The 22,655-nt window shown below is 39.2% G+C and overlaps 1 protein-coding gene across 1 annotated transcript in view; it reads right to left on the minus strand.

Annotated features, from left to right (window-relative positions):
- Positions 1-14,622, minus strand: part of gfpt2 (glutamine-fructose-6-phosphate transaminase 2) — a 69,204-nt gene extending 54,582 nt beyond the window's left edge. Inside the window, exons 1-4 of the mRNA XM_061902095.1 lie at positions 14,457-14,622; positions 7,260-7,367; positions 1,254-1,361; positions 1,009-1,134 (exon numbers count right to left, since the gene is read on the minus strand). Of these exons, the coding sequence (XP_061758079.1) occupies positions 1,009-1,134; positions 1,254-1,361; positions 7,260-7,367; positions 14,457-14,463 (349 nt within the window). The 5' untranslated portion in view covers positions 14,464-14,622. The remainder of the gene's footprint in view (positions 1-1,008; positions 1,135-1,253; positions 1,362-7,259; positions 7,368-14,456) is intronic.
- Positions 14,623-22,655: the final 8,033 nt, after the last annotated feature.

Here is a 22,655-nt window from a genome sequence, read left to right on the forward strand (position 1 = left end):
ACATGAACACGACACACTCAAAGTAAACACATGAACACGACACACTCAAAGTAAACACATGAACACGACACACTCAAAGTAAACACATGAACATGACACACTCAAAGTAAACACATGAACACGACACACTCAAAGTAAACACATGAACACGACACACTCAAAGTAAACACATGAACATGACACACTCAAAGTAAACACATGAACACGACACACAAAGTAAACACATGAACACGACACACTCAAAGTAAACACATGAACACGACACACAAAGTAAACACATGAACACGACACACTCAAAGTAAACACATGAACACGACACACTCAAAGTAAACACATGAACACGACACACTCAAAGTAAACACATGAACACGACACACTCAAAGTAAACACATGAACATGACACACTCAAAGTAAACACATGAACACGACACACTCAAAGTAAACACATGAACATGACACACTCAAAGTAAACACATGAACACGACACACTCAAAGTAAACACATGAACATGACACACTCAAAGTAAACACATGAACATGACACACTCAAAGTAAACACATGAACATGACACACTCAAAGTACACACATGAACATGACACACTCAAAGTAAACACATGAACATGACACACTCAAAGTAAACACATGAACATGACACACTCAAAGTAAACACATGAACACGACACACTCAAAGTAAACACATGAACACGACACACTCAAAGTAAACACATGAACACGACACACTCAAAGTAAACACATGAACACGACACACTCAAAGTAAACACATGAACACGACACACTCAAAGTAAACACATGAACACGACACACTCAAAGTAAACACATGAACACGACACACTCAAAGTAAACACATGAACATGACACACTCAAAGTAAACACATGAACATGACACACTCAAAGTAAACACTTCACCACGATCACAACAAGAGAAGGTGTGTAAGTAAGTCAATGTGATTTTGGATAGAAAGCTTTTTTTTTTTTTAAATCCATTACCATTATTGTTATCAGAACGATGGGGGTGGCTGTTGAGAGCGCTCGGTTCTCCATGTGTGGCCCAGCGAGTGTGTGCGAGGCCGAAATGTGTGCACATTTCCTCATCCAGGTCGAGGGAGTCTTTCTCTAAAAAAAACAAAAGACAACACAGTTCGTTTTGTGCGACGTGAAACCACGCTTCACCATTTCAACAAATATATTTCGGATTCGGGGGTACATTACAAAACTAAAGTACATGAACCTACTGTAGAGCTCCTCGTCGAGATTCTTGACCTTGCCTGTCTTCTTGATTAAACAGATGGATTTGCCATTGATGTCAGAGTTATCCTTGCTTTTTCCATCCACGGCAATACCTGGGAACAAATGGCAGCCGACAAAATACAATTTAACAGTGAGGGAGTACATTTATCCTAAAACCCCCAACAAATTGTCCATCCATTTCTACCGCTTGTCCCTTTTGGGGTCGCGGCAGGTGCTGGAGCCTATCTCAGCTGCATTCGTACACCCTGGACAAGTCGCCATCTCATCACAGGGCCCCAACAAATTGTATTATCAATAATAACTTGTACTAAGTGAATCTAATAAAGAATGTGGGAAGCTATTTTTTGATGACAAAATACAAAGGCATGCTCCTTTACTCAATAAATATCAGCTAAAAATCTGTATTGCTTCAAATGATAAATACAGACTATACATGCCTATATTAATGGATCAATTAACCCAGGGGTCGGGAACCTTTTTGGCTGAGAGCCACAAAACCAAATATTTTAAAATGTATTTCCGTAAGAGCCATATAATATTTTTTTTACACTGAACACAAATAAATGCGTGCATTTTTAAGTAAGACCAACATTTCTAGAGTATAATAGGTCTCTTGTTCTTTGTAATAACATTGTTATTCTGAATCTAACTGTGGAGGGGGCGTGGCCTGCCGGCCTGCAGTGACCTGGGGTGTGCCAGGACCGGCCTCTGAATAAGCGACAGGTGCGTAGACGGCCCACCTGGGCCTTGTTATCTAATCACCTGTCGCTCTGTTATAAGCAGCAGCCATGAGGAGAGACGGGGTTGGGGCTGGAGCCAGAGCACGAGCAAAAACGCAAGAGGAAAAGACAATTGCTGGAAAGCAACTGAAAGACTTATTGAAAAATAAAACAATATCGTAACCCTGAAACAGGCTCTCATGTTGGTGCTTGGTGGTCTGAAGAACCCCCAGGAGGGCAAGCCCCACACTAACCAATAATAAATAAATAAATTCTTATCATTAACGCAACTTCTTGAACAGGTGCGGTAGAAACGGATGGATGGATTAAAAATGCATGAGAATGTTTTATATTTTGAACATTATTTTTAACACTGTGATTACAAGAGGAATTATTCATGACTTATCGTGTTAAGCAATGTCAGCTCAGATTTATCTGAGAGCCAGATGAAGTCATCAAAAGAGCCACATCTGGCTCTAGAGCCATAGGTTCCCTACCCCTGAATTAACCGCTGAGTCTCCTATTGCTTGTATTCTGACACGTGACTTCTTCCCGGAAGTGAAAACTGGTGGTCAACCAAGCTAAAGTGGCTGTTGTGCAGCAACAAGTGTGCAAACTATCTCAGTACAAAAGAGGCTTAAATCTTCCTGCAAAAAGCAGAAATTAGCAAAAATACAAACTCTGCAATAGAATCCATCCCTATACTTTATCAAAAAAGATTTGTCGAGTGATAAAGGATTATACGTCGTCCGCCTTCCCTCACATATCGAACTATTGTGCCCCAGATGCCATTCTACACGACAAAACAGACCGAAACTCGGAAAAGCATGGAGGTCTACAACTTATGTGTCTGTGGCTGGGTGGGGGGTCAGCAACCTGCGGCTCTAGAGCCACATACGGCCTCTTTAGCGGCGCCCTGGTGGCTCCGTGGAGCTTTTTCAAAAATGTATGATAGTGGGGGAAAAAATGGGGTGAAATAGTACGCTTTCTGCAGGAGGACAAACACGACACAACCCTTCCTAATTGTTAGAAAGCCCACTGTTTAATAGATTTGTGTTTATGCTTCACTGATGACAGTATTTGGATGCACAACAGTGAGCTTTGTTGAGGTTATTGACTTGTTGGATCCCCGTAATATCGCTAAAATTCGCTCCATTCTGTCCACTAAAGACGCTGAGATCATTATCCATGCGTTTGTTACGTCTCGTCTCGATTACTGTAACGTATTATTTTCGGGTCTCCCCATGTCTAGCATTAAAAGATTACAGTTGGTACAAAATGCGGCTGCTAGACTTTTGACAAGAACAAGAAAGTTTGATCACATTACGCCTTAAAACTCATTTGTATACACGTCGGGTTCAAAGCGGTATGGCTCTATCCCTTGTTGCGGTAGGGCCTGGCCGAGTGGTCCTGCCACACCCACGGCTGCCACGGCGCATCTCACAGCATCTTCCCTATCTGAATCGCTCCCACTGACCTTTAGTCCTTTTTTTTCCACTAGTCCTTCACTCTCGCTTTCCTCATCCACAAATCTTTCATCCTCGCCCAAATTAATGGGGAAATCGTCGTTTTCTCGGTCCGAATCGCTCTCGCTGCTGGTGGTCGTGATTATAAACAACGTTCAGATGTTAGGAGCTCCACAACCCGTGACATCACTCGCATATTGTCTGCTACTTCCGGTACAGGCAAGGCTTTTTTATTAGCGACCAAAAGTTGCGAACTTTATCGTGGATGTTCTCTATTAAATCCTTTCAGCAAAAATATGGCAATATCGCGAAATGATCAAGTATGACAAATAGAATGGAGCTGCTATCCCCGTTTAAATAAGAAAATCCCATTTCAGTTGGCCTTTAAATAACAAGGTTTCACATTTTGCAAACAGCTTCTCCAGTTATAGCCTGCTTACAATTAACACATTGTTCTTTGCAGGTTAGATAGTGTAAATAATTCGATTGCGTGTCTGTGGGTTTGACAAACAGCTGTTTGACAACCACTGCTTCATCCTGTTCAAATAGGATGAGCAAACAGTAGCTCAAATGATGTGATGGTGAAGTCTGCTGGAACGCGATTAATGAGCAAGCCAAACGGCCAAATGATATACAGAACTCTGATTACACATATCCCCACTAAAGAAGCTTTGCATTTTAGACACTTAGACTTTGACTTCCTTTTTTTGTCATTCAAAAGTGATTTTTACAGTACAGATAAGAACAACATTTTGTTGGATTAGCTCAATGTAGTGAAAGATGGATGGAAAGAGGTGTAATGTATTAAAAATAACAAAAAAAAGATCGCCAAAATTAGGAATTTTAGTGCAATGTGCCGTGCTCAAGGACAGTATGGTTGGAAGACAAGACTGAATTGTTGCTTGAGGCTCATGTGATTACATGAATTATTACTGATGACCAGAAGCATCAGGAGAAGTTGTACAAGTTCATGCGGGACTTCAGCTCAGTAAGCATCGAAAAGATGAACGCCATCGGACTACGTTAAGGTAACGTGTGGAGTTCCCCAGGGTTCGGTCCTTGGCCCTGCACTCTTCAGCATCTACATGCTGCCGCTAGGTGACATCATACGCAAATACGGTGTTAGCTTTCACTGTTATGCTGATGACACCCAACTCTACATGCCCCTAAAGCTGACCAACACGTCGGATTGTAGTCAGCTGGAGGCGTGTCTTAATGAAATTAAACAATGGATGTCCGCTAACTTTTTGCAACTCAACGCCAAAAAAACGGAAATGCAGATTATCGGTCCTGCTAGACACCGACCTCTATTTAATAATACAACTGTAACATTTGAAAACCAAATAATTAAACAAGGCGACACGGTAAAGAATCTGGGTATTATCTTCCACCCAACTCTCTCCTTTGAGGCACACATTAAAAGCGTTACTAAAACGGCCTTCTTTCATCTCCGTAATATCGCTAAAATTCGCTCCATTTTGTCCACTAAAGACGCTGAGATCATTTTCCATGCGTTTGTTACGTCTCGTCTCGATTACTGTAACGTATTATTTTCGGGTCTCCCCATGTCTAGCATTAAAAGATTACAGTTGGTACAAAATGCGGCTGCTAGACTTTTGACAAGAACAAGAAAGTTTGATCACATTACGCCTGTACTGTATATACCTTTATATACATATATACATACATATATACCTATACTGTATATACCTTTATGTACATATATACATACATATATACCTATACTGTATATACCTTTATATACATATATACATACATATATACCTATACTGTATATACCTTTATATATACCTATACTGTATATACCTTTATATACATATATACATACATATATACCTATACTGTATATACCTTTATATACATATATACATACATATATACCTATACTGTATATACCTTTATATACATATATACATACATATATACCTATACTGTATATACCTTTATATACATATATACATACATATATACCTATACTGTATATACCTTTATATACATATATACATACATATATACCTATACTGTATATACCTTTATATACATATATACATACATATATACCTATACTGTATATACCTTTATATACATATATACATACATATATACCTGTACTGGCTCACCTGCACTGGCTTCCTGTGCACTTAAGATGTGACTTTAAGGTTTTACTACTTACGTATAAAATACTACACGGTCTAGCTCCATCCTATCTTGCCGATTGTATTGTACCATATGTCCCGGCAAGAAATCTGCGTTCAAAGGACTCCGGCTTATTAGTGATTCCCAAAGCCCAAAAAAAGTCTGCGGGCTATAGAGTGTTTTCATTTCGGGCTCCAGTACTCTGGAATGCCCTCCCGGTAACAGTTCGAGATGCTACCTCAGTAGAAGCATTTAAGTCTCACCTTAAAACTCATTTGTATACTCTAGCCTTTAAATAGACTCCCTTTTTAGACCAGTTGATCTGCCGTTTGTTTTCTTTTTCTCCTATGTCCCACTCTCCCTTGTGGAGGGGGTCCGGTCCGATCCGGTGGCCATGTACTGCTTGCCTGTGTATCGGCTGGGGACATCTCTGCGCTGCTGATCCGCCTCCGCTTGGGATGGTTTCCTGCTGGCTCCGCTGTGAACGGGACTCTCGCTGCTGTGTTAGATCCGCTTTGGACTGGACTCTCGCGACTGTGTTGGATCCATTATGGATTGAACTTTCACAGTATCATGTTAGACCCGCTCGACATCCATTGCTTTCCTCCTCTCCAAGGTTCTCATGGTCATCATTGTCACCGACGTCCCACTGGGTGTGAGTTTTCCTTGCCCTTATGTGGGCCTACCGAGGATGTCGTAGTGGTTTGTGTTGTCGTTTGTGCAGCCCTTTGAGACACTAGTGATTTAGGGCTATATAAGTAAACATTGATTGATTGATGTTTATTTTCTTTTGGTCTGACTTTTTTCAACAGCAACCGTCTTATACCATCTATAAAACAACATGAAGTGTTAATATCGCTCTTTCAACCCTTTTTTGTATTGGTCAGTAGTAATTTTACTTTACAAAGTTATATTTAGTTTTATCATGCAGCGAATACGTTATTTTGAAACCTGTCGAATATTTTTAAAATGTTCAATCAAAGGTTTTACAAAGATGATAGCTTGAGGCACTGAAAAAAATATTTCACTTTGTCTTTGAAATAGCTATCAAATAAGAAATGTCTTCAAATTTGGACCTTTCCTATTTGACAAGGCCCTAATGCGGGTACTTTCCTGGCCCGCCTGCAGTCCAGACCTGTCTCCCATCGAAAATGTGTGGTGATTTTGCGGCGTCAAATACGACGGCTGAAGCTCTACATAAAACAAGAATGGTAAAGAATTCCACTTTCAAAGCTTCAACAATTAGTTTCCTCAGTTCCCAAACGTTTATTGAGTGTTGTTAAAAGAAAAGGTGATGTAACACAGTGGTGAACATGCCCTTTCCCAACTACTTTGGCACGCGTTGCAGCCATGAAATTCTAAGTTAATTGTTATTTGCAAAAAAAGAAATAAAGTTTATGAGTTTGAACATCAAATATGTTGTCTTTTTAGTGCATTCAACTGAATATGGCTTGAAAAGGATTTGCAAATCATTGTATTCTGTTTATATTTACATCTAACACAATTTCCCAACTCATATGGAAACGGGGTTTGTACATATAGTACATTACGTTTAAATCTAGTTTTTCTCTATTTTAAACACTGTAAAATATGGGCGTGTGTGTGTGTGTGTGTGTGTGTGTGTGTGTGTGTGTGTTTGCCGTCTTACCTGCTGAATCGTAGCCTCTGTACTCTAGTCTCTGCAGCCCCTTGATTAAGGTCTCAAATATCTCCTTCCTGGTGCGAGGCACTTGATGGTTTAGGTAAGCAAAAATCCCTTCAGGACACAGAGAGGCAGCATTAAGCAAACTATTTTGGAACTTTAAAGTCAATATTTCTATTCTAAGAACAGTCAAACTCGCATGATGCGTGTTTGCTGACATTAATAACCTGGACATATTTATTACATCCTATGACTGTGCAATCTTTACACGATATCTTTATATTTACATGTTTATGTTTAAAATGTGCAATACCTGTTTCCACACAGCTCACCTGGTAAACTCATCATTAATGTTGTTTATCTTGGAAAATAGTTATTATTATAGTAGTCCTACTTGGTACCTTTTGTTCATTGTATCAATCTATCAATCAAAGTTTGTTTATATAGCCCTTAATCACAAGTGTCTCAAAGGGCTGCACAAGCCACGACGGCGTCCTTGGCTCATATTCCAAATCAGGGGAAGAAAAAACTCAACCCGATGGGACACAATGAGAAACCTCGGAGGGGACCGCGGATGATTGATTGAAATTAATCAACTTTGATTGACTTCTTGTTGATTGACTTTTATTGACTTGTTTTTGCATGCTAGCACACTAACATTAAAGTGCAAACTTTTCAGCAAACTATACATTTTTTTACTCTAATTACACAGCCATACACCTTACAGTCTAGTAGCTTGGTTTGTGACACATGCTAACCGTTAAAATGTTTGTTAGCATTCTCGCATGCTAACATTAAAGTGCTAGCTTTTTGAGCCAATTTTGCAACCGTTTACCCGAGAGTCATATAACTTAGCATGCTGGCACGCTTACAATAAAGTGCTACTGTTTAGTTTTTTTTCAAATTTTACACATTTTTACACTTTTGTATTGCTTATGTTATTATACTGCATATTTTAGTAACTCTAACTTTACTTTCCTAATACTTTATTACATAAAGAGCAACTGTAACACCCAAAGATTCTGATTTCTGATTCTGATTCTCACGGGACATTTCATTAGGTGAACCTGCACAATTTAATGTGATCCCACAGACGAGCTGCCTTTACAAAGATTTTTAAGAATGTAAGGTCACTTTTGAACCTAAAGAGATTTTTTTGTATGCATTCCATTTTTTAGGTTTGCGTACAAGCGAGGTAACCAATTGTTATGATCTCCTGGAGACCTGCACCAAAATACTGAGTGGGTGAAACATAATCCCAAATTTTTATGTTTAAAATATCATTACAATTAGGGATGCACCGATTAATCGGTAACCGAATATATTCGGCCGAATATGGCAAAAAAGCCACATTCGGCCTTCGGTGGAATGAGTTAAAAACAAGGCCGAATAGTGGCGTGTGACGCAAGTTTTTGACGCGGTGACGTTGGGATATGTTGTGTACCTGTATAAGTGTATGAGGTTACAAGCACACACTTATTGAGATTTAGTGGGGCCTCTGTTTACATTATTAGCCTGTTGTGTAGGCTACCTGTATAAGTGTATGAGGTTACAAGCACACACTTATTGAGATTTAGTGGGGCCTCTGTTTACATTATTAGCCTGTTGTGTAGGCTACCTGTATAAGTGTATGAGGTTACAAGCACACACTTATTGAGATTTAGTGGGGCCTCTGTTTACATTATTAGCCTGTTGTGTAGGCTACCTGTATAAGTGTATGAGGTTACAAGCACACACTTATTGAGATTTACTTGAGCCTTCTGTTTACATTATTAGCCTGTTGTGTAGGCTACCTGTATAAGTGTATGAGGTTACAAGCACACACTTAATTGAGATTTACTTGAGCCTTCTGTTTACATTATTAGCATATCTACTGTGGCTAAGCAGACTTTTGCCAAAAGGACAATAATTCATTTGTTGTGGGTTTATCCACTTTAATGCACTTTATTTTTTTTTTGGAATGCATGTTTTGTTTGAAGGCCTAATATAAATGAAAAACTGTGCTTTTTTTGAAAAGCAAAGACTACTGGAATATTAAAAAAATGTCGATATTCAATAAAAAATTACTTTATTTGAAAAACATGTCTAAATATTTATTCTAGGCTATTTATGCAATATTAAAAAAATTGTGAAAAACTGTATTCGGCCTTCGGCCAAGCGTTTAAATTTTATTCGGCTTCGGCCACAAATTTTCATTTCGGTGCATCCCTAATTACAATTTATTTTGATTACAGAAAAAAATTAATGAATGATTTTGGTTGTATTTTTTATTTATAATTAAAATGTATTGAAAATTCCGTCGGCGCTCCAGCTCTCAAACTTTATAAATCTGCTGCCAAATGGGCACAATCTTTCACGATAAGCCTGTCTGGTCATGTATTGAGAGTTCACCTAGAGTGAAAAGTGACATGTGAACATCAATTAAATTATCCCGATGTTGAAGAAAGAAGAAAAAAACAAATAAAATACTATCTCAAATTTGAAAGTATGCAAGTGCCCAAACATGTCATTTGAAGCATTTTCTTATTTCTCATATTCAACAAAGTGTTCAGTTAAAAAAGTGGATCACAAATTTTTTTCACCAAGTACGACCTCACAAAAAATGTCTCCCCTAATAACACCATAAAAACTAACAGTAAAATACATTAGAATAGCAAGCTGAAGTATTCATTGAAAACAAGACAGAGGTTTTATGTATCAAGTATATTTCATATTTTGGCCACTGTAACGTAACACACAGGTTATGAAACATAAATGAAGTATTGTTGGCGGTTTTTGGAAGCATTTTAGAGTGATTTAAAGGTAGAATGGATTGCTTCCATTAGCTGCATTGATAGCAACCTAAAACAAGCTGATTATTATGAGTTAGAATGCATTAAAAAAAAAAAACATAAGTGTTCGATAGGCAAAATTAAATTAAAAAGTGCAGTTCCCCTTCAAATTTACTCAAATTTTTTATACAAATTATTTTGTTGAATAAATAAACACACAACACATATCATTTCTATAAAAAAAAAATATTCTACGATGAAAAAATTAAGAAGAAAAAAATACTTTGTTATATTTGGTTGAAAAAAAACAAGCACTGGTCAAGTAAAATGTTCTTAATAAATTGTTATGGTTTCCATAACAGGGGCTCTGTGTGTGTGTGTGTGTGTCTGTGTGTGTGCGCGTGTGTGTGTGTGTGTGTGTGTGTATTGCTACCCTTCTTGAGACATCAACAAGCAAAAGTACCTTCCATATGAGGACCGGTGAACAAGTTAAGACCAAAATCATGGTCTATATACGGAAAACTATTGCATCTAATAGAGAGCCAAATACTAGAGTCCGTGAACATTGCTCCAAAGTCAAGATTTTTTGGTTGATTTATTGTGCATTCAAGAGTAAACATTGACAGGTGCAAAAGCAGCAATATATGATCAAACAAGACGGCAGCGAAAGAAGGACTTCCCTATTCATCCCCGGAAAAAAAAAAACAACAGGTGAACGCCTGATTTTACGACTTTCGGTGCTGAAGTAAGACAACCCGCGTCCAATATGTGACCATAGAATGAACAAATACACTACGGTACTAAGACTATAGTGGTCATTAACGGTTAGCTTCTACAGCTGGGTTGCCCAGAGTGCGGCACAGGGGTCATCTGTGGTCCGTGTCCCGTTTGTCATCGGCCTTAAGCGCGTTACAAAAAACAAAAAAATAGAGATTGTCGGTTTTAAAAGTGCTCCCCCTCTGGTCAACAAATGTAATAACAAGTGTGTGTAAGAAATTGAAATGATCCCTTTCAAATTTAATTAATAAAAAATAAAAACAAAAACAATTTCATATATATATATATATATATATATATATATATGTATATATACATATATATAATGTATATATATATATATATATATATATATATATATATATATATAGAGAGAGAGAGAGAGAGAGATACTGTAATAACTTAAAGTAAATAATGAAGATTAATAACCAATTACCAACAAAAAATGTAAAAAAAAACAAACATTTTACTAAAAGCAGTATTTTGCTCACAATGTGTCAACTTTTCCATCCATCCATTTCCTACCGCTTGTCCCTTTTTGGGGTCGCGGCTATTTTCGTTCTACAATTAGGAACACTTTCTCATACTCTTTCTGTTTCTGTAATATTGCAAGATTCTCTTGTGAAATGATAACTTTTTTTTGTCAAATTATTACTTTTTAAATGCAAAATGGTGACACAAGTCTTGTAAAATTACGACTTTTATCACAATATTGAAACCATTTTTGTTGTTCCTGTAAAATATTAAAACAATTTTAAGTAAAATTATGATCTATGTCATCTTTCTGCCAAGTAAAATTCAGATTATTATTATTATAATATTGCAAACAGTTTTCTTATAAAACTGTGACCTGTGTCGAGTAAAAATTACGACTCATTTCATAAAATTGCCAAATTTTACACTCTTCTTGTAAAATTGCGACTGTTAGCGGAAAATTCCAACTTTTATCATAATATTGCTACGAAGCCCCAAAAGGAACATGGGGGAAACATATTTTTAAATATGTTTCTTGTGCTCACCCAAAAGTTTCTTGTGCGCTCGAGATGTTTTCTCATGAGCACAAGAAACATAAACGGACATGGGAAAATATTTTTTTAGATATGTTTCTTGTGCTCACAGGAAAACATAACATGCGCACGAGATACATATTTAAAAAAAACTATTTTCCCCAATGTCCCTTTAGGGCACTGTTTTTCAACCACTCTGCCGCGGCACAATTGTGTGCAGTCTGATGTGCAATTCTAGTCTGTAAATGATGTGTTGTTGTTGAGTGTCGGTGCTGTCAAGAGCTAAGCAGAGTAGCCATGTAATACTCGTCCATATCAGTAGGTGGCAGCCGGTAGCTTATTGCTTTCTAGATGTCGGAAACAGCAAGAGGCAGGGCGCAGGTAAAAAGGTGTCTAATGATAAAAACCAAAAATAAACAAAAGGTGAGTGCTGCTAAGAAAAGGCATTAAAGCTTCGGGAAGGCTATGCAGAAAAAAAAAACTGAACTGGCTGCAAAGTAAACAAAAACAGAATGCTGGACGACAGCAAAGACTTACTGCTGAGTAAAAACGGTGTCCACAATGTCCCCACAAAGAAGGATAAAAACAACGGAAATATTCTTGATTGCTAAAACAAAGTAGATGCGGGAAATATCGCTCAAAGGAAGACATGAAACTGCTAGAGGAAAATATCAAAAAAAGAGAAAAAGCCAACAAAATAGGAGCGCAAGACAAGAACTAAAACACTACACACAGGAAAACAGCAAAAAAAACAAAACTCAAAAGCTCTTGTCTGTGAGACAAGAGCTAAAGTGATGCATGCTTGGTTATGGTTTAAATTCATATCCAACAATTGCAACAAAGACTTTTACTGTCAACTGAGTTTTGTTTTTTATTGACTTCTGCTGGTGGTGTGCCTACGGATTTTTTTCAACGCAAAAAAATGTGCATTGGCTCGAAAAAGGTTGAAAAACACTGATTTCGGGGCGCCGTCTATTGCACGAATGTTTTTGATTGATTGATTGAAACTTTTATTAGTAGATTGCACAGTACAGTACATATTCAGTACTATTGACCACTAAATGGTAACACCCCAATAAGTTTTTCAACTTGTTTGAGTCGGGGTCCACGTTAATCAATTCCATCCATCCATCCATTTCCCACCGCTTATTCCCTTTGGGGTCGCTGGTGCCTATGTCAGCTACAATCGGGCGGAAGGCGGGGTACAGCCTGGACAAGTCGCCACCTCATCGCAGGTCCTACACAGATAGACAGACGACATTCACACTCCCACTAGGGCCAATTTAGTGTTGTCCATTAGCTGCATTGATAGCAACCTAAAACAAGCTGATTATTACGAGTTACTGCGATGAGGTGGCGACTTGTCCAGGGTGTACCCTGCCTTCCACCCGATTGTAGCTGAGATAGGCGCCCGAAAGGGAATAAGCGGTAGAAAATGGATGGATGGATATTACGAGTTAGAATGCATAAAAAAAAACAAAAAACATAAGTGTTCGATAGGCAAAATTAAATAAAAAAGTGCAGCTTCCCTTCAAATGTACTCAAATTTTTAATCCAAGTTATTTTGTTGAATAAATAAACACACAATACATATAATTTCTATAAAAAAAACATTTCTACGATTGAAAAATTAAGATGAAAAAAATACTTTGTTATATTTGGTTGAAAAAAAACAAGCACTGGTCAAGTAATCCATCCATCCATCCATTTTCTACCGCTTATTCCCTTTTAGGGTTGCGGGGGGCGCTGGTGCCTATCTCAGCTACAATCGGGCGGAAGGCGGGGTACACCCTGGACAAGTCGCCACCTCATCGCAGGGCCAACACAGATAGACAGACAACATTCACACACTAGGGACCATTTAGTGTTGCCAATCAACCTATCCCCAGGTGCATGTCTTTGGAGGTGGGAGGAAGCCGGAGTACCCGGAGGGAACCCACGCAGTCACGGGGAGAACATGCAAACTCCACACAGAAAGATCCCGAGCCTGGATTTGAACCCAGGACTGCAGGACCTTCGTCAAGTAAAATGTTCTTAATACATTGTTATGGTTTCCATAACAGGGGCTGTGTGTGTGTGTGTGTGTGTGTGTGTGTGTGTGTGTGTGTGTGTGTGTGTGTGTGTGTGTGTGTGTGTGTGTGTGTGTGTGTGTGTGTGTGTGTGTGTGTGTGTGTGTGTGTGTGTATTTTACACACACTGCTGTCCATTGAGTCTTGCACATTGCACACAGTGTTGCAGCGGCCAGGTAGGCAGGTTGTGGTTGAAAGTGGAGAAAACAAAGTTGTTAAAGATTGATTTACAGCTTGTAAAAGTTCCTGCACATACATGATCTTTGTCACCACATGTTGACACATTTCAGGACAATATTATTTTAGGACATATGTCTTTTTGTATGTGTGATGCGAGGCTGCAATGACGTGAACGGCCAGCAGTCACCAGAGAGGAGGAGGAGGAGGGAGCACCGACACGTAGCAGTTTAAAGTCAAGCCACCAAAAAGTGTGGCGTTTGAAAGCGGTTTTATCCGCCAAACACACATATTACCCGGCATAGTTCCATCGTGGTAAGGTCACCACTCGACATACTTCCGTGTCAATTTGTTCCAAACGAAGTCGTAAAGAAATAAAAAGGCGGTAGAATGAAAACTTACCGCACATGGCTCAAGCTTGGCTGGGTTAAAGTCAGGCTGGATTAGTTGTATTCTCAACGGGGACTTGAAGATGCTTCTGCGGCGTTAAGAGCTCAGGCTGGCGGTGAAGGTAGCGAACATTTAAACTGGGACTCCGGGAGAGGCGAGCTCACACCCCCCTTGGATGTTGACGCCTGACTCCTCCCCCTCCGGCTCCAGTTGAGGCCTGACTCCTCCCCCGCCGCCTGACTCCTCCCCCTTGGCCTCTTGCAACCCTTCGAGGAGTTGTCACTCTAAAACAGTGGTGCCCAACCACCGGGCCGCGGACCAGGCCGCACAAGAAAAAAAAAAAAAAGTTTTTAAATTATTAAATCAACATAAAAAACAAACTAGGGGTGGGCAAATTAATGCGTTAATTATGAGTTAACTCATCAATCTATTAACGCCGACAATTATTTTATCGCACATTTGCGTATGTTGTTTACATGCTTTTATTTTGTTAACGCCTTTTCTTAACAAGATGGCGTCGCCCGGCGTGGAGGGGCTCTTGGTAAAGATGGAACATTTGGCAAAAATACCGGACAATTCTGCAAATGTCATGGCTGGCTTACAGCGTGGTCACTCCGGGATCACTTACGACCGCCAGACAATTCTGGATGTGGATAGATCGGGCCGTTTTGGACTGAATGAGGCGTGCTTGCTAGAGCGGCTAGCTAGCATGGGAATACTTTGCCGGCTACATCCAGCGGCCTGTGAAGCAGCGGAGTATTTGTGTTGTCTGTCTATTTATGAATAATGCAGACCAGGAGTGTTGGCTGAGTTCTTAACGTTTACTTTCAGAGCGTGCATATCACAACATACAAGATGCCGTCATGGCGACACAACCTATACATGCTCCTCACTCCTGTTGCATGCTGGGTAGGGTAGTTCTTTTTTTCCCTGGCTCATAACATCACAATATAGTACCATGTATATGATGCCTTCAGTTTATCAAAGCACCAAGCAAACAATCGGAAAATTCCCATCATATCAATTCCTAGATATGGTCATAATTATTTTAAGTGCACTACGCAGAATAAACACAACATTATTAATATTGCTACTACGGATAATTTGATCCAAAATTCCCTAAAACAGCCCACTACCTATAATATAGGTTTTTTAAACATAATAAAAAAAATGTTTCTGCTGTTACCTCAGAAATTGCCTGTTCAGATGTTATGATTGTGGCTCAGAGATTTGTATGTAGATTATATTTATTTTCCATAACAAACAGGATAACTTAAATACCCTGGCAGTGGCAATAAGCTTAAATGTTTGTATTTACATTTTTGGAGTTGATTTTCATCAAATATGCTATTTAACTGCTACTGTTTAACAAGGACTGATTTAAATTGTGTTTGCACAACAAATGTTTTGGCGCTTTTGTTCATGTGGGAGAATATTCCAATAAAGGTGCACTACACACTACTTTGGAATTCATTATTGGGCTTTGTGTATACAATGCAGTTAATCGCGATTAATCGGAGAAATAGTGCAATTAACTTCGATTAAAATTTTTAATCGTTGCCCATCCCTAAAAAAAACACAATATATACATCATATATCAATATAGCTCAATACAGTCTGTAGGGATACAGTCCGTAAGCACACATGATTGTATTTCTTTATGAAAAAAATAAATAAATAAACCACCCCGGTCCGTGGGACACATTTTCAAGCGTTGATCAGTCCACAGCTACAAAAATGTTGGGCACCACTGCTCTAAAATGCGTGCAAACTTGAAAGCGCGTGCAAAGCTGACCTAGTGAATGCGCGCGCAGAGGATGGCGTCTCTTGAGTGAGCAAAATAAGAAAGCGCTTATAGCTCGGTTGGTAGAGCGGCCGTGCCGGCAACTTGAGGGTTGCAGGTTCGATCCCCGCTTCAGCCATACTAGTCACTGCCGTTGTGTCCTTGGGCAAGACACTTTACCCACCTGCTCCCAGTGCCACCCACACTGGTTTAAATGTAACTTAGATATTGGGTTTCACTATGTAAAGTGCTTTGAGTCACTAGAGAAAAAGCGCTATATAAATATAATTCACTTCACTTATCAGGGGCGTCACTAGCTTTAAAGGACGGGGGGGGGGATGCACAGGATGGGAGGCGAGCGAACGTAGCACACGATCACAAAACTTCACAAACGGCTGACCAATATATATATATATATCTATATATATATACATACAGTGGGCCAAAAAAGTATTTGGTCAGCCAGCGATTGTGCAAGTTCTCCCACTTCAAATGATGACAGAGGTCTGTCATTTTCATCATAGGTACACTTCAACTGTGAGAGACAGAATGTGAAAAAAAAATCCAGGAATTCACATTGTAGGAATTTTAAAGAATTTATGTTTAAATGATGGTGGAAAATAAGTATTTGGTCACTTCAAACAAGGAAGACCTCTGACTCTCACAGACCTGTAACTTCTTCTTTAAGAAGCTCTTCTGTCCTCCACTCGTTACCTGTATTAATGGCACTTGTTTGAACTGGTTATCCGTATAAAAGACACCTGTCCACAGCCTCAAACAGTCAGACTCCAAACTCCACTATGGTCAAGACCAAAGAGCTGTCGAAGGACACCAGGAAAATAATTGTAGACCTGCACCAGACTGGGAAGAGTGAATCTACAATAGGCAAGCAGCTTGGTGTGAAAAAATCAACTGTGGGAGCAATTATCAGAAAACGGAAAACATACAAGACCACTGATAATCTCCCTCGATCTGGGGCTCCATGCAAGATCTCATCCCGTGGGGACACAATGATCATGAGAACGGTGAGCAAAAATCCCAGAACCACACGGGGGGACCTGGTGAATGACCTGCAGAGAGCTGGGACCAAAGTAACAAAGGTTACCATCAGTAACACACTACGCCGACAGGGAATCAAATCATGCAGTGCCAGACGTTTCCCCCTGCTTAAGCCAGTGTATGTCCAGTTTGGACATGAAGTTTGCCAGAGAGCACATGGGAGAATGTCATGTGGTCAGATGAAACCAAAACAGAACTTTTTGGTATAAACTCAACTTGTCGTGTTTGGAGGAAGAAGAATACTGAGTTGCATCCCAAGAACACCATACCTACTGTGAAGCATGGGGGTGGAAACATCATGCTTTGGGGCTGTTTTTCTGCTAAGGGGACAGGACGATTGATCCGTGTTAAGGAAAGAATGAATGGGGCCATGTATCGTGAGATTTGGAGCCAAAACCTCCTTCCATCAGTGAGAGCTTTGATTGGTTGACCAAATACTTATTTTCCACCATCATTTACAAATAAATTCTTTAAAATTCCTACAATGCGAATTCTTGGATTTCTTTTTTCACATTCTGTCTCTCACAGTTGAAGTGTACCTATGATGAAAATTACAGACCTCTGTCATCATTTGAAGTGACAAAACACAAGAAAATGTACAAAAAAAACAAAAACCCACAAAAATATTTGTTATTCCTTGGCCGCACGTATAAAATCACAATATTTAAACAGCGGCAGTATTATTACCAAAAATATAATATATAAACATAAATATTTCCATTATTTTATAGATTATAAATATTTTGTAGATTATATATATATATATATATGTATATATATATATATATATATATATATATATATATATATATATATATATATATATATATATATATATATATATATATATATATTATATTTGCCACAAGTCTTAAGACTTGTGGCACTCCTTGTGGGACTCGAACCTGAGGTATTTTGAAGATTTTTGGGACTTTTGCCAACTTTTATACCCCTTCCCCGTGGGACTCGGCTGGGTGTGTTATGGAGATTTTGGGCATCCTGGGACTTGCACGGCCGGCGACGGGACTTGTGGGACTCAAACCTGGGTAGGTATTTTAAACATTTTTGGGGACTTTCGCCGACTTTTCTCACTTTTCTCCCCAGCTTCCCGTGGGACTTTGCTGGGTGCGTTTTGGACATTTTTTGCATCCTGGGACTTGTGGGACTCGAACCCGGGGAGGTATTTTGGAGTAAAATGGGACTTTTGACTATTTTGGGCGCCTTTTCCCCTCTTCTTCCCCGCCTTCCCGTGCACCATTGCTGGGTGTGTTTTGGACATTTGGACAAAAATAGTTTCATGCATGTTTTACTCAATATTGGTCATAAAATGTCAGCAACATAGCCATAATATCTAACTGAGATCATTTAGGACCAAAACTCTTAAAACAAGTAAAACTGTCACACCCCGGTGAGGGAAGTCTTGTCTTGTTTTTTTCTGTCTTGTGATTTGTACATTTTATTTTGAAAAGCAACTCCTCTTGTTTCAGATCACGGGCCCTTCCTTTTGTGTCACCAGTCTGACGTCATCACTGACCCTTGATTGTTTCCACCTGCTTCCCATTACCATCATGTTCTATTTAAGCTCATGCCTCCCCTTTGTCCTGAGCCAGATGGTCTCAAGCTTACGTGTCAATCTAGCGTCAATGTCCATGTCCATGTTTGTATCCATGCCTTGCTTCTTTCCACGTTTACTTCCTTAGAACAAGAATTCTCTTGCTGTAATTTTGAATTGTACTTTTTTCCTCCTTTTTAGCAACCTTCGTTATTCTAGCCTTCGTCCAACCTATTTGGTGAGTTTTTGTAATTTTTCTAAAAATCACTCAAAGATTGTGTGATTTTTTGTTATCTTTATTAAGTATTAAGTTATAGCCTTTTTTGTTCTTCCTCCGGTTGGAGCGCTTTGTGTTATTTTTTATAGTAAATACGACGGTAATGATAGTTCATCCTTTTGTTAGTTTTTTCCTCCTATTTTTGGAGTGATTTTTAGTTTATCTTTTTCAGGAATTATTTCCGCGGATTTTTTTGTTAATCATTAAAGTCCTACTGAAAGCCACTACTAGCGACCACGCAGTCTGATAGTTTATATATCAATGATGAAATATTAACATTGCAACACATGACAATACGGCCGCTTTAGTTTACTAAATTGCAATTTTAAATTTCCCAGGAGTTTTTTCTTGAGAACGTCGCGTAATGATGACGTGTACGCTTGACGTCACGGGCTGTTAGGGAATATGAGCCCAGCGCACACACACAGCTAAAAGTCGTCTGCTTTAACGGCATAATTACACAGTATTTTGGACATCTGTGTTGCTGAATCCTTTGCAATTTGTTCAATTAATAATGGAGAAGTCAAATTAGAAAGATGGAGTTGGGAAGCTTTAGCCTCTAGCCACACAAACACACGGTGATTCCTTGTTTAAAATTCACCGAGGTGTAACTTTACTATGGATTTACTATGGATCTCAGCGAACATGGATCCCAACCGAATGTCAACCAGCAGGTTTCGGTGAGAAAATTGTGGTAAAAAGTCGCTTCCTACCGGATATCAGCTGAGCTTGTGCCGCCCATAAAGTTGCCGTCAACTTCCCTGAGACACTGGTGTCAAGACACCCGTGGCCACACCCCTCCGACTATCAGGTACTATTTAATCTCACTAAAACACTAGCAACACAATAGAACGATAAGGGATTTCCCAGAATTATCCTACTAAATGTGTCTAAAAACATCAGAATCTGTCCCAATGCAATCGCCTTTTTTTTTTTTTACTTTTTATTTCTTTTTTCTAGTACGTCGCTATCAATATCCTCAAACACGAATCTTTCATCCTCGTTCAAATTAATGGGGAAATTGTCGTTTTCTCGGTCCGAATAGCTGTTTTTTTTGGAGGCTCCCATTAAAAACAATGTGAATATGTGAGGTGTCATCAACATGTGATGTCATCGTCTGCGACTTCCGGTACAGGCAAGGCTTTTCTCATAGCACCGAAAGTTGCAAACTTTATCGTGGATGTTCTCTACTAAATCCTTTCAGCAAAAATATGGCAATATCGCGAGATGATGAAGTATGACACACAGAATGGAGCTGCTATCCCCGTTTAAATAAGAACATCTCATTTCTGTAGGCCTTTAAGTGCGTAATACTCTGGCTCCGGAGGTTTCAAAAGTGGTTTCAAAATAAAAACTTTATTAGAACCTCATCCCTGCATCTGAGTCCACTCCTTATTCCAAGTCCTGACAAAAACACTCTAACATAAAAGCTGCTTAGTCAGAAGAATTATCTTATCAGACAGAAAATAAGCAAATGTCACCATTATTTGAGATATTTAATCTTACTTAGATTTCAGTTTTTGCAGTGTAGGCTGCAATTTCTTCAAGACGAGGACATAAGCGCAATATGTTGCAACATTTGAGCTCACAGCATGCAATAATTATGAACAAAAGACCCATTTATGAACCGGACTGACTGGATCTGAATACAACAGGTACTAACTAACTATCAGGTTAGCGCTATTATTTGTTAAAGTGAGAGTTAAATTGATCAACTTGGAACTAGTTCAGAACAAGAACCAGTTTTTGATTGCCATCCCTAATTATAGTCAATAAAGTGAATTTTGTGAATTATATTTATATAGCGCTTTTCTCTAGTGACTCAAAGCGCTTTTACATAGTGAAACCCAATATCTAAGTTACATTTATACCAGTGTGGGTGGCACTGGGAGCAGGTGGGTAAAGTGTCTTGCCCAAGGACACAACGGCAGTGACTAGGATGGCGGAAGCGGGAATCGAACCTGCAACCCTTTAAGTTGCTGGCACGGCCGCTCTACCAACCGAGCTTAAAGGCTTAAGATATCTTACTTTGCATGTAATTATTACATTTATTATAAAAAAGGTAAAACTAATTATTAGATTTTTGATTGACACTTTTATTAGTAGATTGCACAGTACAGTACATATTCCGTACAATTGACCACTAAATGGTAACACCCCAATAAGTTTTTCAACTTGTTTAAGTCGGGGTCCACGTTAATCAATTCATGGTACAAATATATACTATCAGAATAATCACACAAGTTAATCATCATAGTATATACATTGAATTATTGACATTATTTACAATCCGGGGGGTGGGATGAGGAGCTTTGGTTGATATCAGTACTTCAGTCATCAACAATTGCATCAACAGAGAAATGGACATTGAAACAGTGTAGGTCTTATTTAGTAGGATATGTACAGCCAGCAGAGAACATAGTGAGTTCACATAGCATAAGAACAAGTATATACATTAGAAGTACATTTGAGTTGTTTATAATCCGGGGAGATGGGATGTGAATGGAGGAGGGTATTAGTAAAGTGTTGAAGTTGACTGGAGGTGTTGTTTTAGAGCGCTTTTGAAGGAATATAGAGATGCACTTACTTTTATACCTGTTGGGAGTGCATTCCACATTGATGTGGCATAGAAAGAGAATGAGTTAAGACCTTTGTTAGATCGGAATCTGGGTTTAACGTGGTTTGTGGATCTCCCCCTGGTGTTGTGGTTATGGCGGTCATTTACGTTAAGGAAGTAGTTTGACATGTACTTCGATATCAGGGAGGTGTAGCGGATTTTATAGACCAGGCTCAGTGCAAGTTGTTTGACTCTGTCCTCCACCCTGAGCCAGCCCACTTTGGAGAAGTGGGTTGGATTGAGGTGTGATCTGGGGTGGAGGTCTAAAAGTAACCGGACTAGTTTAATCTGGGATGTTTGGAGTCTAGATTTGAGGGTTTTGGAGGTGCTGGGGTACCAGGAGGTGCAAGTGTAATCGAAGAAGGGTTGAATGAGAGTTCCCGCTAGAATCTTCAAAGTGCTTTTGTTGACCAGAGAGGAGATTCTGTAGAGGAATCTTGTTCTTTGGTTGACCTTTTTGATGACCTTGGTTGCCATTTTATCACAGGAAAGATTAGCCTCTAGAATGGAACCTAGGTAGGTGATCTCATCTTTCCTGGTGATAACAATGTCACCCACTTTTAATTAAAAAAAATCAACAAAAGAAAACGGATGCCGAACGCACGGGAAGCTAAGCTAAAACTTATCGCTGAGTCAAGAGTCCAAAAGTAACGTGCCGAGCGCACGGGAAGCTAAGGGGACACTTAGCACAGACCAGAATAAGGAAAACGTCCACGTGAAAGTTGCTTACCGCAAACAAAGGATCAAGAATGAACGGCGGGAGAAGGCAGGCTTAAATACGGAAGTAATCAATAAACACAGGAGCGCGTCAGGAAACAAGTAACAGGTGGAACAAATCAGAAACTATGGTAACGGAACAAACAAGGAAGTGCATAAACAAACTCGAAAATTGGAAACGTCAACAAAAGTCCCAAAAATGTCCA

Source organism: Nerophis ophidion, linkage group LG05, assembly GCF_033978795.1.
Source record: "Nerophis ophidion isolate RoL-2023_Sa linkage group LG05, RoL_Noph_v1.0, whole genome shotgun sequence".
Classification (NCBI taxonomy): domain Eukaryota; kingdom Metazoa; phylum Chordata; class Actinopteri; order Syngnathiformes; family Syngnathidae; genus Nerophis; species Nerophis ophidion.